Genomic DNA, 16,268 nt, shown 5'->3' with positions numbered 1-16,268 from the left:
TATTTGAAATAATACATTATATATGTAAATAATTAACAAATATGTACATTAATATAATATTTTGTTAATAACATCTAGTTATAGATATTATCATGTTTTTACACAACTTTACTTTTCTCAATCATTATAGAGAAAAGTAAAGTTTTAAATAAATTATAATATATAGAGAAAAAAATACATATTGTGTATTAAAATCAGTTATATTTATATAATATTAAATATGTTAAAATATTATTATTAAAATAATACATGACATATGTATTAAATTATATGTATATAACAATATTTTTGTTAACGTAATTATAGATATTATTATCTAGTTTTTTTTATTTGAATGGCGAAATATTGAAAAAAAAAAAAGAAATTCTAATAAGTGTTTATTTATTATTACTATAATTCAAAGCAATTTTATTAATACATTATTTGTTATTTTAATTTAATAATACAGAAATAGTTTTCTGACATATATTGTTTAAATATGTTACTAAATATCAAATTATTATTATTATTATTATTATCAGCACTATAAAAAAAGAGCAAGAACATTTTGCTAGAACATCTTTTTGTGCTCCACGGAGAAAAAACTCGCACAGATTTGAATTGACATGAGGGTGAATAAACGCTGGCATTACTCTGGTTTAGGTGAACTATTCCTTTACAGAACAAAGTAGACATATCGAGTGTGTTTTGAGTGAATGTGTGTACAGATTGGGGCGTTGAAGCGCGTCAGAGTGGCGGGCAAACACACAAACACACAGATGTACGTGTGTAATAAGACAGCAGCAGCTGGCCTGCTATGTGCTTCTATCTCTGTGTTTGATTTTGCATCAGCAGGCTGTTGTCAGAAGACAGGCTGAAGATCTGATCGATGGCATTGGAGTTGATGGCGAAAACAAAGCTTACGAAGATTTCACAAAGTTTTCCAGCGGTGACGCTGAGCGAAAGCGGCATTCTTGATTTGACAGGTGCCAAAATCCATTCCGCCTCACCGTGGCCGTGATAATGAGTCATTTTCAATCTGATCTATTTCTGTCGTTCAACGCACACCTCCCTTTTTTTTTCGTCTTCACAACGTTTCTGCCTGTTGTTCTTTCGCATTTGGGTTCTATCGTAAGTTCGAGCAACACAGGGGAGGAAGGTTTCGACATCGCTTTACTGAGGATCAGGGCCCCGGATCAGCCGTGCCTTTATAAAGCCCGTCAAATACAAAAGGGGTCCAAAAGTCCCAGACCAAACGGAAAATCTGGGGTTCAAAATCTCATTTAGACCTGGAAATAAACGTTTTAGGATTTGAGGGCAACTGCCGCTGATACAAAAGACAAACCAAACACTAAGACGCTCTTTAACTGTTAAAGAAGTTCTTGAACTTCTCATGAAAACTGTTATGACTTTAAGCTTATTTGTCAGCATATTTAAATATTATGCATAAAATATATTGAATTAAAAAAAGGTAAAAAAAAAAAAAAAAATCAAGTATGTTAATGAATAAAAATATATGCTTATTTATTTATTTATTTATTTATTTATATGTTTTTAGGTTTTAAGTAAATGCTAGGATGTCCTTAAATTGTTAAAATAATTTAACTTCTCATTTGGACATAAGCTTACAAAATTCTATTTATTTATTATTATATTTTTAGGATTCAAGTGCTGTTGTCATTAACACAAAAGTCAAAGCAAATCAAGACATTTTAAATTATTGCTTAATTATATTGCTACAACCTTAAAAAACAATTATGAATTTAATAAAGTAAAAAATTAAATTTAGTTAATACATAATATATATATATATATATATATATATATATATGCATATGTATGTGTATGTATATGTATGTGTGTGTGTGTGTGTGTGTGTGTGTGTGTGTGTGTGTGTGTGTGTGTGTGTGTGTGTGTGTGTGTGTGTGTATATATATATATATATATATATATATATATATATGTGTGTGTATGTATTCATATATTTGATTATATTTATATGTTACATATATAGTGTAAATACATATTATTAAATTAATTATTATTATTAAATCATTATTATTAACAGTTCTCAAATGATTATGCTAAATTAAAATTATTATGCTACAAGCTTAAAAAAATTATAAATTAAATGTAATTAATACATGTATATTAATATATATTTATTCTTATATTTGATTATTTTATATATATTTATATTAAATGCCTATATATAATAAATATACACATTTTTGTTAAAGTCAATAAAAATATAGGAAATTATGACAAATATATAGAGTTTTCTATACATGTATAATAAATATACACATTTTTGTTAAAGTCAATAAAAATATAGGAAATTATGACAAATATATAGAGTTTTCTATACATGTATTGTGTAAATGCATATTAATTTTTCTATTATTATTATTAAATCATTATTAATAACAGTTCTAAAATTATACTAAATTTAACAATTTATTATGCTACAAGCTTAAAAAATACATATGCATTTAGTTAATACATAAAATATATATTAATATATATATATATATATATATATATATATATATATATATATATGTATGTATATGTGTAAATGCCTATATATAATAAATAAATATATACACAATTTGTGTATGAAAAAAAAGTCAATAAAATATAGAAAATTTTGATTAAATAAGTAAATAAATATATATATTTTTATACATGTATTGTGTAAATACATATTAAATTTTCAATTATTATTAAATTATTAATAACAGTTCTAAAATTATGCTAAATTTAACAATTTAATAAGCTCCAAGCTTAAAAAATACATCTGCATTTAGTTAATACATAAAATACATATTAATATATATTTATTCATATATTTGATTATTTTAGATATATAGTAAATGCCTATATATAATAAATATACACATTTTTGTTTTTAAATAAAGTAAATAAAAATAAAAAATATACAGTTTTTCTATACAAGTATTGTGTAAATACATATTATATTTTCTATTATTATTATTATTATTATTATTATTATTAAATCATTATTGATAACAGTTCTAAAATTATTATGCTACAAGCTTAAATTATGCATTTAGTTAATACATAAAATACATATTAACATATATTTATTATTATTTAATTATCATTCTAAATATTAATATACATTTTATATATTTAAAAATGTGGTTATTTAAATTTAATTACTTGCATTAACATAAAACACAAACCAAGACATAAACACCTTAAGACTTAAATTGTTCAAATGATTGCTTAAAATTATGCTACAAGCTTAAAAAGATGAATTTAATAAAAAGTAAAAATTAAATTGAAGATTACAAAATCTTCAAAAATTATTTAAAAATACATAAAATCATTAAAATACAAACACCTACATATAATACATAAATATACACATTTTTGTTAGTTAAAAAAAAGAAAAGTCAATGGGGGAAAAAAGCAAATTATGTTGTATATATACATATGTATTTAAACAATACATGTATAGAAAATTATATTAAATTTTAAATTATTAATATTAAATCAGTAATATCAGTTTAAAATTATGCTTAATTAAAAGAAATATGCTAATACCTTTAAAAAAATTATTATGCATTTAATAAAAATAAAAAAATTAAATGTAGTAAATAGATAAATATATATTTATTAGGGCTGTCAAACTATTAAATCGCAATTAATCGCATCCAAAATAAGTTTGTTTACATACTATGTGTGTGTACAGTGTATATTTATGCATGTATACATTAAGGAATAATATTTTAGATTTACATATAAATTATTAATATGTATTTATAATCTAAATTATATACAGGTATATATATATATATATATATATATATATATATATAAAATATATGTGTGTGTGCATTTATATATACATAATAAATGAACACATATATTATGTAAACACAAACTTTTATTTTGGATGCGATTAATCGCGATTAGCCCTAATTTAATATATATTTATCATTATATTAATATGAATATTATACAATTACATATTAATTTTTCAATTATTATTATTATTATTATTATTAAAAAAAACAATTATTTAAAATGAATTACTAAATTTAATTACTTTACATTTTAAAAGTCACTAAAGGTCCCATTATAAATTAAGAAAATGTGCCATAACCGCCATAATGTTAGGATGTTGCTAAGCTGTTTTAAATAGTTTTGGCATGTTGTAGTTGCCATGGGTTGTGCTAAGTGGTTGCTTAGTTTTCCTAAGCGGTTTTGAACACGTTGGTATGTGGCAAGGCTCAGTTCTCCATTTTAAGATTTTCATCTTTTGTATTATAAAACAACAGAACTTGGGGGGGAAAAAAAAACTTGGAAAAATCCAAGTCAGATGATTTCAGGCCCTGTGCGAAACGGACATTGGTAGAAAATGTATAGACAATGGTTTGTGTGTGTAGATTTTACCTTTTTGCGCATTTCGTGGACTTTCACACATCTCGCAGCGTAGCAGTAGTCCGCTGTTGGAGAACGTACAAACTGAACAGCTCCACTTCTGATTGTGCCTCGGCGCTTGCAGTCCCGCCGAGAGCCTTCGGGGGACGCACAAGGACGACAGGGGGCTCTTCTTACCCCCGCGTCGCGACAATGGGCTAACCTGCCTAAACCGCTTCACCTGTGGGGAAAAATCCTCCCCCTGGTCGGCCTTCGAATCAGAGCTCGGGATCGCCGGGGTCCGAACAGGCTCCGCCCCCTCAGGTTTTTGGCTGAGAGGAGATCCGTCGGAGGGTGAATCCCCGGATCGTTTCCTCTTCTTTTCTTTGTTCACAGAGGGGGAGAAGAACGATCGGATGTCGTGCTGCTTGTCCCTTTCAAACTGTGGCGGATTACAAAAGAAAAGGGAAAAAAACGTTTTTTTTGTGACACACTGTTTGAGGCTAAGAAACTGCATCTCATGACAGCAAAGTGATGAAACCAAAGACACTTCTGAGAGAAAAGCACTTTGTGAGGTTCAGGTTTCCACGACTGGAAGGTGGGAAGCCTTGTCATGTTTAGGGATGTTAAAAAGTACCAGTTTTGTCACTAGCATTGATGAATCAATCGAAATTAGCATATTCATTGGCATTGTCATAATGAAACGTTTACATACATGAGAAAAGAAAACTCCATCCTTGTCGTCCTCAGAGTCTCCTTTCATGGAATCGCTTGGCGTCCACGCCTGAGCAAAGTTTAGAAAGTCCCATTTCTCTTGGTCTCCCACCTCAGCTTTCAAATACTCCTTCTTTCCGTTCAAAGCGCTGCCCGTAACTGTTTCCTGTCCAATATCATTTGTAAGAATCTTAGCAAAACAAAGCGAGTCCCTCCAAAGTTTACAGTAGATATTGCCACTTAATTTAGTCCCAAGACATTACATATTGATTATTTTAGAAGTACTTCAGCGAGTCTGGAAACTAAGTGCGCATCAATTCAAAACTGTACATAAAAGTCATCTGTAAAAATGTTCACAGAGTCACACTGAAACTTTTTTGAGTTTATCTATGACTACTGAAGGTGACATTTTTTTCTCTTATCTGAAGGTTGCTCTACCTTTCTGTTTAACATGGCCCACATGACGGTGTCAAAGGTTCCTTTGGCGATGAGGTAGTGGATGTGTACGGTCGTGGTTTGCCCTATGCGATGTGCTCTGTCCTCTGCTTGTTTGATGTGTCCTGGATTCCAGTAGAGTTCGGCAAAGACCACGTGAGACGCGGCAGTAAATGTCAGACCCTGAGAACAAGCAGATACATCAGATACATACAGTACCGTATGACAGCAATTTTTTCAAGTGAAGTTACTGAGGTTGGCATGTTTTGAGTGTTACAAGGTTGTGTGAAAAAAATGTTACGAGATTTGAGGTGTTACGAGGTTGTGTAAAATATCACGGATAGTATGGTGAGCAAATGTACCTTGTAATGTCTCAACCACATGGCATGTGTTGTTGTGTGAAATGTTACGAAGAACAGGTGTTACAAAGTAACAGTAAAATGTTAATAATATTGACTGTTACAAGACTTTGATGCATTCATTTAGCAGGTGTTGAGGTGTTTCAAGGTTGAGAGATGTTTTAAAGGGTCCCATTATGCTTTCTTACAAAGTCTTAATTTTGTTTTGCTCTCAAGCTTGGTGGTTCGAAAAACAAATTTTTTTTTCACAAAATTTACATTATTACAATAGCGTTCCAGTGTTGTTTTTGACAACCATCTTAGATTTAGTCTTAGTCTTTTGGACTAAAATGCTTCTTAGTCAAATTTTAGTCACTTCTATATGTGATAGTTTTAGTCCAATTTTAGTCGACGAAAAGTCAAAAAGGTTTTAGTCTAGTTTTAGTTGACGAAAAGTCAAAAAGGTTTTAGTCTAGTTTTAGTCAAAAAAAGGGAAAAAAGTAGTCTTTTAACAAATTAATGTAGGTCAGTAAGTATTTTGCTGTTGGGTAGTGTCACTTGTAAGTTCTGAAAATAGCAGATCTATAGTTCAACACAATGTGAGCTTCCGGATCGACTATTTTCACCAATAATTACAATAATGAAGGAATGTTTTAGAACATAAAAGACAAACAAGGATGGAATGCTAAAACGGCTTGCCATACTAGTATAGCAAAGAGTATTTAATGCTAAAACGGCTTGCCATAGCGTCAGATACTTTTTAAGTTTTAATTGGCATGCACAATAAGCGGAAATGTCATGCATTTTAAACGTCTGACGGACCACCCACTAACATTTTCGTCTATTCTCGTCTCGTCAACGAAAACTCACACACGTCTCGTCATGTTTTAGTCATCAACGAGCCATTTTTATCTCGTCATCGTCTCGTTATCGTCATGAAAAAAAGTGGCGTCAACGAAATGATTTCGTCATCGTCATCAACACGAAAACAACACTGTAGCGTTCTCTCTAGGCTGGCACAAATGGCTCGATTAGTTCCAGGGTTTGATGAAGGTCCGCCTTCCGAAAAACTAAATGTGTTGTGATTGGTTAACAGTCCCACTGCGTTGCAATTGGCGAAAAGCTTAGATGGCGTTTCAGTCCTGCCATGCCCCTTCCCAAAGCAGCAAGTTCAGTGTACAACTGCGCAAGCTAGAATAAAGTAATTCTTACATTTTAGATATGGATATTTTTCTTACAAAAACACATCGAATCGCTAAAGGAGGCTTTTACTTTTTAGGCTTTTTTTTAAAGGAGTGCCAGGATTATTTTTAATATAACTCCGATCGCATTCGTCTGAAAGAAGCAAGTCATATACACCTAGGATGCATGGGTGCGTAAATAATACGCTACAGTAGTGTTGGTCCTACCAGCCTGCGTGATCGCGATACATATATTATCATTATTGTGCTAATTTATTAAATTATTTACATGCCTGAAACCAGTTCAAGCATAAGGCTAGTGAAGCTATCTACACTGTATGATGAATAAATCTCATACCACACACTGCACATGTCACATGGCTCCGAATTCACCACTGAGGAACGTCATTCTAGTCAGTGCTTTTGTTTACATCAGCACGGCAACCGGAGCAGTTCGCGGACACTTTAGTCAATGCTCACGTTTATACGAGCCGCCCTGTGGCTCGCTGAAGCATCCCAGAAGCGGCTGTCCATGCTACATCGCTAAAGTTAGGCGAATCCCCCACCTTCCCCCTACCCACCCGCCAACGGATCAAATTTTCATAGGCGGGATTTATTTGAATGATATTCTAACAGACCGTGTTGTGACATTATAGTCTCCAGGAAAAAAACACTGTAGTCCAAAGGAGCCGTTCGTTGTAGTTCTTGAAAAGGGATTTAAAAACTAAATATCTCCCTTTGGAGTGGACTTTGAGATTTGTAACTTTGTAGATGTTTATACACACCACACACTGGCTAAAGTTCAAAAAAGTGAAAAAGCATAATAGGACCCCTTTTAAAAATAAAATATTTTAAAATAAGTTGTGTAACAAATAAGACTACAGTGTTTACAAGGTTGAGGGTTACAAGGTTGTGACCGTATAAAGAAGAATGTTATATTGTATGAGAACAGTGTTTGTTTTCTTTAATCAGAAAATGTCAAGTTTTTGAGGATGACATGCTTGAGAGTGTTACAAGGTTGCGTGAGGAATAAAGAAGAAATGTATGATGTAACAAGATTTAAGTTTGCTACGAGCTTGTGTGAAACATTATGGACGGAACTGTGACTAAACGTACCTTGTAACATCTCAACTACATGTCATATGTTCACATGTTCGAGATTTTACAAGGTTGTGTGAAATGTTACGAACAACAGGTGTTGCAAAGAAGAACATTACAATGGATTCAGTGTTACGAGGTTGTGAGACATACTGTATGGAGGAATGGTAAAATGAATGAGGTTGACTTACAAGATTATGTGTCATATTATATAGAGAAATGTTACATTTTTTACAAAATGAAGATGTTACAAGGTTCTCTGAAGCATTTTTAACTTGCAGTGATTTTGAGGTTTGAGTGTTACGAGGTTGTGAGACATACTATATAGAGGAATGTTAAAATGATTAAGAGGTTGACTGTTACGAGGTTATGTGACATATAGAGGAATGTTTTAATGTATACAAAGTGGAGATGTTACAAGGTTGTGTAAAGTGTAAAGAATGTTACGTGGTTATGTGTCGTATTATATAGAGGATTGTTACCATTTTTACAAAATGATGTTACAAGGTAACATCTGAAGCATTTTTAACTTACAATGATTTGACATACTATATAGAGGGATGTTAAAATGATTACGAGGTTGACTTATGAGGGTATGTGATGTGTTTTATAGAGGAATGTTACAATGTTTACAAGGTAAAGATGTTTAAGTTGTTTAAAGTGTAAAAAACAACTAAAATTTTTACAAGATTCAGTGTAATGAGGTTGTGAGACAGACTATATAGAGTAATGTTAAAATTATTATGAGGCTGACTGTTATGAGGTTATGTGACGTATTACATAGAGGAATGTTTTAATGTATACAAAGTGGAGATGTTACAAGGTTGTGTAAAGTGTAAAGAATAGCATTTTTACAAGATTCAGTGTTACGAGGTTGTGAGAGACAATATAAAGAGGAATGTTAAAATGATTATGAGGTTGACTTACGAGGTTATGTGTCATATTATTAAGAGGGATGTTACAATTTTTACAAAATGAAGATGCCACAAGGTTGTCTGAAGCTTGTTTAACTTGCAATGATTTTGAGATTGTTACGAGGTTGTGAGACACTATATGGAAGAATGTTAAAATAATTGCAGGGTTGATTTATGAGGTTAGTGACATTTGTAGAGGAATATTACAATGTTTACAAGGTAAAGATGTTACAAGTTGTTTAAAGTGTAAAGAATAACTACAATTTTTTACAAGATTCAGTGTTACGAGGTTGTGAGATGTACTATACAGAGGAATGTTATAATGATAATGAGGTTGACTGTTACGAGGTTATGTGACATTATATAGAGGAATGTTTTAATGCATACAAAGTGGAGATGTTACAAGGTTGTGTAAAGTGTAAAGAATATCATTTTACAAAATTCAGAGTTACGAGGTTGTGAGACATACTATATAGAGGAATGTTAAAATGATTACGAGGTTTATTGTTACGAGGTTATGTGACGTATTATACAGAGGAATGTTTTAATGCATATAAAGTGGATATGTTACAAGGTTGTGTAAAGTGTAAAGAATAACATTTTTACAAGATTCAGTGTTACAAGGTTTTGAGACACATTATTAAGAGGAATGTTGACTTACGAGGCTGAATGACGAGGTTTTGTGCCGTATTACTGTATATAGAGGAATGTTAAAATGATTTTGAGGTTGACTTACAAGGTTATGTGTCATATTATATGGAGGAATGTTACAATTTTTACAAAATGAAGATGTCACAAGGTTGTCTGAAGCATTTTTAACTTACAATGATTTTGAGGTTGAGTGTTACGAGGTTGTGAGACATACTATATAGGGGAATGTTAAAATGATTACAAGGTTGACTGTTACGAGGTTATGTGACGCATTATATGGAGAAATGTTACAATTCTTACAAAATGAAGATGTTACAAGGTTGTCTGAAGCATTTTTAACTTAGTGTTTTTGAGGTTGAGTGTTACGAGGTTGTGAGACATTTAGAGGAATGTTTCAAATGATTACGAGGTTGACTGTTACGAGGTTATGTGGCGTATTATATAGAGGAATGTTTTTTTAATGTATACAAATTCAGTGTCACAAGGTTGTGAGACACTATATAGAGGAATGTTACAATTTTTACAAAATGAAGATGTTACTTAGTTGTCTGAAGCATTTTTAACTTACAATGATTTTGAGGTTGAGTGTTACGAGGTTGTGAGACACTATATAGAGGAATGTTAAAATGATTATGAGGTTGAGTGACATTATTTAGAGGAATGTTACAATGTGTACTAGATGCTGCAAAGTTTTTTTTAAGCATTTCCAACTTACAGTGATTACTGTACAGGGGAATGTTACCAATGTTTATGAGGTGGTGATGTTACAAGGCTGTGTAAAGGGGTGTTACAAGCTTGCATAAAGTATAACCGAAAAAAATTGTGGGTGTTACAAAGTTGTGTGAAGATTTACAAACAGCAGTACAATGCTTATAAGGTTGAGGTGTTACAAGATTGTTTATAAGGTTACCTGTCCAGCAGCCTGTATACTTAGTATGGCCACACGCGTGCCTGGATCGTTTTGAAAACGATGCACAAGTTGGATCCTCTCTGCAGATGGAACGCTGCCATCAATGCGGATATAACTAGCCTGGAAAAGAATGCAGAAAAAAAGAGTCCAAAGTAAATTTTGGTTTTTAACATTTTCGTTCTGTTATGTATGTGTAAAAGCTTTTTAATGAAGGCAAAAATTGCACCTTTAAATCAAAATTCCTTCCAACTAAGAGCATTGCGAGAACTAACAAAACTCTTCATAACCATCGATTGCTGCAATAAAGACTGAGTTTTGCAGATCTGTGGCTGTTCAGAGAGCGTTAATGCACTCAAGTCGAAACTTACTGCGAATGTGACGCATTCAGAGTTGGCAGCTGGCAACTTTTTAGTGCGCTTCAAGTACGTTTTGGGCATTATCGTCGTCTTTCCATCATCTGACAGCTGTAAAACACAGGTGAAGCAGTGTACAACACCTTTCTCTCTCTCCGCCTCGCAGAACTTCAGAACTTTTCGCACCCGTGTTAATTTTAGCTTCCTGCCTAACTTTTTTTCTCCATCTCTCGCTCGGGGTGCGAGGAGCGTGACAGGTGTGAGAACGTCGGCGCGCGTGTGCCGCCCCGTTTGCGTGCGATCACACCTGCTGGTGCGAGGCCCCCTCTTCTCCCCTAAGATTCATAAGCACCAATTAACGGCAGGACAGATAAAAAAGGAAAAGCCGAAGAAAATCTTCACAGTGTCTGGGATCAAACGTCTGGCCAGAGAGCAGCGAAACAAGAAAGTGAGAGAGAGAGATGGAAAAGAGAGGGGGCTGGGGGCCAAAAAGAAGAGGAAATTGACAAAACAAGCTCTCATTAAAACAGTGAGACATCTGTGAAGACACCGTGTCGACAACCAGCCGCGCTCTTTAGGGTGCAAAGTGTTTTCAGCGTGCCGCTGTGTGAACAGGGACGAGAAGAACGGATTGTGGTAAAAGATGAATCAACAGCTCTGATGAAATGTCTGTTAGACAACAAAAATGGATTTGTCAAGTGATGCAATGCAAGTTTTTGGCTGATCCACTTCACAAAATGATTGTGAATGATTAATTTATAAACCTGATTAATCAGGTTTATAAACTCAACTCACTTTTTACTGAAAGAAAAAAATCTGAATCAGTTAATCCAGTTCACAAAATCAGTGTAAATGATTCATTAATCAGTTAATCCAGTTCACAAAATGAATCTGAATGATTCATTTACAAACCTGATTAATCAGGTTTTTAAACTCAAATCACTTTTTACCAAAAGAAAAATAACTGAATTGTTTAAATCAGTTCACTGAATGATTAATTTATAAATAGAATTAGTCAGGTTCTCGAACTCAACTCAACTCACATTTTACTGAAAAAAAAGTGACTGAATTTTTTGATCCAGTTTACAAAAGTAGTCTGAATGATTCATTTACAAACCAAATTGATCATGTTCTTGAACTCATCTCACTTTTTACAGAATAATTAATGAATCAGTTGGTCCAGTTCACAAAACCAGTGTGAATAATTAATTTAGAAAGCGAATTGATCATGTTCTCGAACTCAACTAACTTTTTACCAAAAGAAAAATTACTGAATCCTTTGATCCACTTCACAAAATGAGTCTGAATGATCAATTTACAAACCTGATTAATCAGGTTCTTAATCTCAACTCACTTTTTACTAAAAGAAAAAAATCTGAATCAGTTAATCCAGTTCACAAAATCAGTGTGAATAATTCATTTAGAAACCGAATTGATCAGGTTCTCGAACTCAACTCACTTTTTACCAAAAGAAAAATTACTAAATCAGTTGATCCAGAACACAAAATGAGTCTGAATGATTTATTTACAAACCTGATTAATCAGGTTCTTAAACTCAATTCACTTTTTACCAAAAAAAAAAAAAAACAAAAACAAAAAAAACTGAATGTTTAATTTACAAACAGATTTGGTCAGGTCCTGAACTCTGCTCACATTTTACTGAAAAAAGGGACTGAATTGTTTGATCCAGTTTACAAAAGTAGTCTGAATGATTAATTTACAAACCAAATTGATCAGGTTCTTGAACTCAACTCACTTTTTACAGAATAATTACTGAATCAGTTGGTCCAGTTCACAAAACCAGTGTAAATAATTCATTTAGAAACAGAATTAATCAGTTTCTCAAACGCAACTCACTTTTTACCAAAAGAAATATTACTGAATCCTTTGTTCCACTTCACAAAATTAGTCTGAATGATCAATTTACAAACCTGATTAATCAGGTTCTTAATCTCAACTCACTTTTTACTAAAAGAAAAAAATCTGAATCAGTTAATCCAGTGCACAAAATCAGTGTGAATAATTCATTTCGAAACTGAATTGATCAGGTTCTCGAACTCAACTCACTTTTTACCAAAAGAAAAATTACTAAATCAGTTGATCCTTAACACAAAATGAGTCTGAATGATTTATTTACAAACCTGATTAATCAGGTTCTTAAACTCAACTCACTTTTTACTGAAAGAAAAAAATCTGAATCAGTTAATCCAGTTCACAAAATCAGTGTGAATAATTCATTTAGAAACCGAATTGATCAGGTTCTCGAACTCAACTCACTTTTTACCAAAAGAAAAATTACTAAATCAGTTGATCCAGAACACAAAATGAGTCTGAATGATTTATTTACAAACCTGATTAATCAGGTTCTTAAACTCAATTCACTTTTTACCAAAAAAAACAAAAACAAAAAAAAACTGAATGTTTAATTTACAAACAGATTTGGTCAGGTCCTGAACTCTGCTCACATTTTACTGAAAAAAGGGACTGAATTGTTTGATCCAGTTTACAAAAGTAGTCTGAATGATTAATTTACAAACCAAATTGATCAGGTTCTTGAACTCAACTCACTTTTTACAGAATAATTACTGAATCAGTTGGTCCAGTTCACAAAACCAGTGTAAATAATTCATTTAGAAACAGAATTAATCAGTTTCTCAAACGCAACTCACTTTTTACCAAAAGAAATATTACTGAATCCTTTGTTCCACTTCACAAAATTAGTCTGAATGATCAATTTACAAACCTGATTAATCAGGTTCTTAAACTCAACTCACTTTTTACTAAAAGAAATATTACTGAATCCTTTGTTCCACTTCACAAAATTAGTCTGAATGATCAATTTACAAACCTGATTAATCAGTTTCTCAAACGCAACTCACTTTTTACCAAAAGAAATATTACTGAATCCTTTGTTCCACTTCACAAAATTAGTCTGAATGATCAATTTACAAACCTGATTAATCAGGTTCTTAATCTCAACTCACTTTTTACTAAAAGAAAAAAATCTGAATCAGTTAATCCAGTTCACAAAATCAGTGTGAATAATTCATTTCGAAACTGAATTGATCAGGTTCTCGAACTCAACTCACTTTTTACCAAAAGAAAAATTACTAAATCAGTTGATCCAGAACACAAAATGAGTCTGAATGATTTATTTACAAACCTGATTAATCAGGTTCTTAAACTCAACTCACTTTTTACCAACAACAAAAAAAAAACAAAAAACTGAATTGTTTAATTCAGTTCACTGAATGATTAATTTACAAACAGATTTGGTCAGGTCCTGAACTCTGCTCACATTTTACTGAAAAAAGGGACTGAATTGTTTGATCCAGTTTACAAAAGTAGTCTGAAATTCTGAATGATTAATTTACAAACCAAATTGATCAGGTTCTTGAACTCAACTCACTTTTTACAGAATAATTACTGAATCAGTTGGTCCAGTTCACAAAACCAGTGTAAATAATTCATTTAGAAACAGAATTAATCAGTTTCTCAAACGCAACTCACTTTTTACCAAAAGAAATATTACTGAATCCTTTGATCCACTTCACAAAATTAGTCTGAATGATCAATTTACAAACCTGATTAATCAGGTTCTTAAACTCAACTCACTTTTTACTGAAAGAAAAAAAAATCTGAATCAGTTAATCCAGTTCACAAAATCAGTGTGAATAATTTATTTAGAAACCGAATTGATCAGGTTCTCGAACTCAACTCACTTTTTACCAAAAGAAAAATTACTGAATCATTTTATCCACTTCACAAAATAAGTCTGAATGATTAATTTATATACATAATTAATCAGGTTCTCAAACGCAATTCACTTTTTACAGAAAGAAAAATAACTGAAATCAGTCTGAATTATTTATTTACAAACCAAATTGAACAGGGTCTTAAACTAAACTCAGATTTCACTGAAGGAAAAATATCTGAATTATTTAATCCAGTTCACAAAATGAGTCTGAATGATTCATTTACAGAGTTGATCAGGTTCTTGAACTCAACTCACATTTTACTAAAAGAAAAATAACAGTTTGATCCAGTTCACAATATGAGCCTGGATGATTCACTTACAAACCAACTCAACTCTATATTTTTTGACAAAGTCAAATTTGTGAATCGTTTGATCCAGTTCACAAAATGAGTCTGAATGATTTATTTATAAACTGGTTTGATCAGGTTCTCAAACTCGCCTTACTATTTACCAAAAGAAAAGTTAATAAATAATTTAATCCACTTCTCAAAATCAGTCTGAATGATTAATTTACAATACAAATTGATACGGTTCTCAAACTCAACTCACATTTTACCAAAAGAAAAACAACTGAATCATTTGATCCAGTTTGCAAAATGAGTCTGAATAATTAATTTACAAACCAAATTGATCAGGTTCTCGAACTCAATTCACATTTTACTGAAGGAAAAATAACTGAGTTGGTTGATCCAATTCACAAAATCAGTCTCAATTATTCATTTACAAACCTGACTGATCGAATTCTCGAATTCATCTCTGAATTGTTTGATCCACTTCACAAAATGAGTCTGAATGATTTATTTACAAACTGAATTGATCAAGTTCTCGAACTCAACTCATATTTTACTGAAAGAAAAATAACTGAATTATTTGATCCCGTTCACAAAATCAGTCTGAATGATTAATTTACAAACCAAATTGATCAGGTTTGATAAACCTAAATCAGTTCACAATTGGTTGGATTCTCAAACTCAACTGACTTTTTACCGAAAGAAAAATAACCGAATCGTTTAATCTAGTTCACAGAATCAGTCTGAATGATTAATATACAAACCAAATTGATCAGATCCTCAAACTCAACTCACTTTTTACCGAAAGAAAAACGACTGAATCAGTTGATTCAGTTCACAAAATCAGTCTGAATTAATTATTTACAAACCTGACTGATCAGGTTCTTGAATTCAACTTACTTTTTACTGAAAGAAAAATAATTAATTGTTTCATTCAGTTCACAAAATTAGTCAGAATGATTAATTAATTTAACTGAATTAATCAAGTTCTCAAACTAAACTATTTTTTTTTTTTACAGAAAGTAACATTTGTGAATCATTTGATCCAGTTCACAAAATGAGTCTGAATGATTCATTTAAAAACCTGATTGATCAGTTTATCAAAGTCAACTCACTTTTTACCAGTAAATCATTTGATCCAGATCACAAAATCAGTCTGAATGATTTATTTACAAACTGGATTGATAAGGTTCTTGAACTCAACTTGCATATTACCGAAAGAAAAATGACTAAATCGATCCAGTTCCAGATCCAGT

The 16,268-nt window shown here is 31.7% G+C and overlaps 1 protein-coding gene across 1 annotated transcript in view; it reads right to left on the bottom strand.

Moving 5' to 3' along the window:
- Positions 1-16,268, bottom strand: part of zranb3 (zinc finger, RAN-binding domain containing 3) — a 93,723-nt gene that overhangs the window by 14,577 nt on the left and 62,878 nt on the right. The window contains exons 10-13 of the mRNA XM_073843610.1: positions 10,613-10,732; positions 5,524-5,703; positions 5,087-5,251; positions 4,405-4,813 (exon numbers count right to left, since the gene is read on the bottom strand). Coding sequence (XP_073699711.1) covers positions 4,405-4,813; positions 5,087-5,251; positions 5,524-5,703; positions 10,613-10,732 — 874 coding nt within the window. The remainder of the gene's footprint in view (positions 1-4,404; positions 4,814-5,086; positions 5,252-5,523; positions 5,704-10,612; positions 10,733-16,268) is intronic.

The sequence above is a fragment of the Garra rufa genome, chromosome 7 (assembly GCF_049309525.1).
Source record: "Garra rufa chromosome 7, GarRuf1.0, whole genome shotgun sequence".
NCBI classification, from domain to species: domain Eukaryota; kingdom Metazoa; phylum Chordata; class Actinopteri; order Cypriniformes; family Cyprinidae; genus Garra; species Garra rufa.
This window is presented reverse-complemented; position numbering and strand designations above follow the sequence as displayed.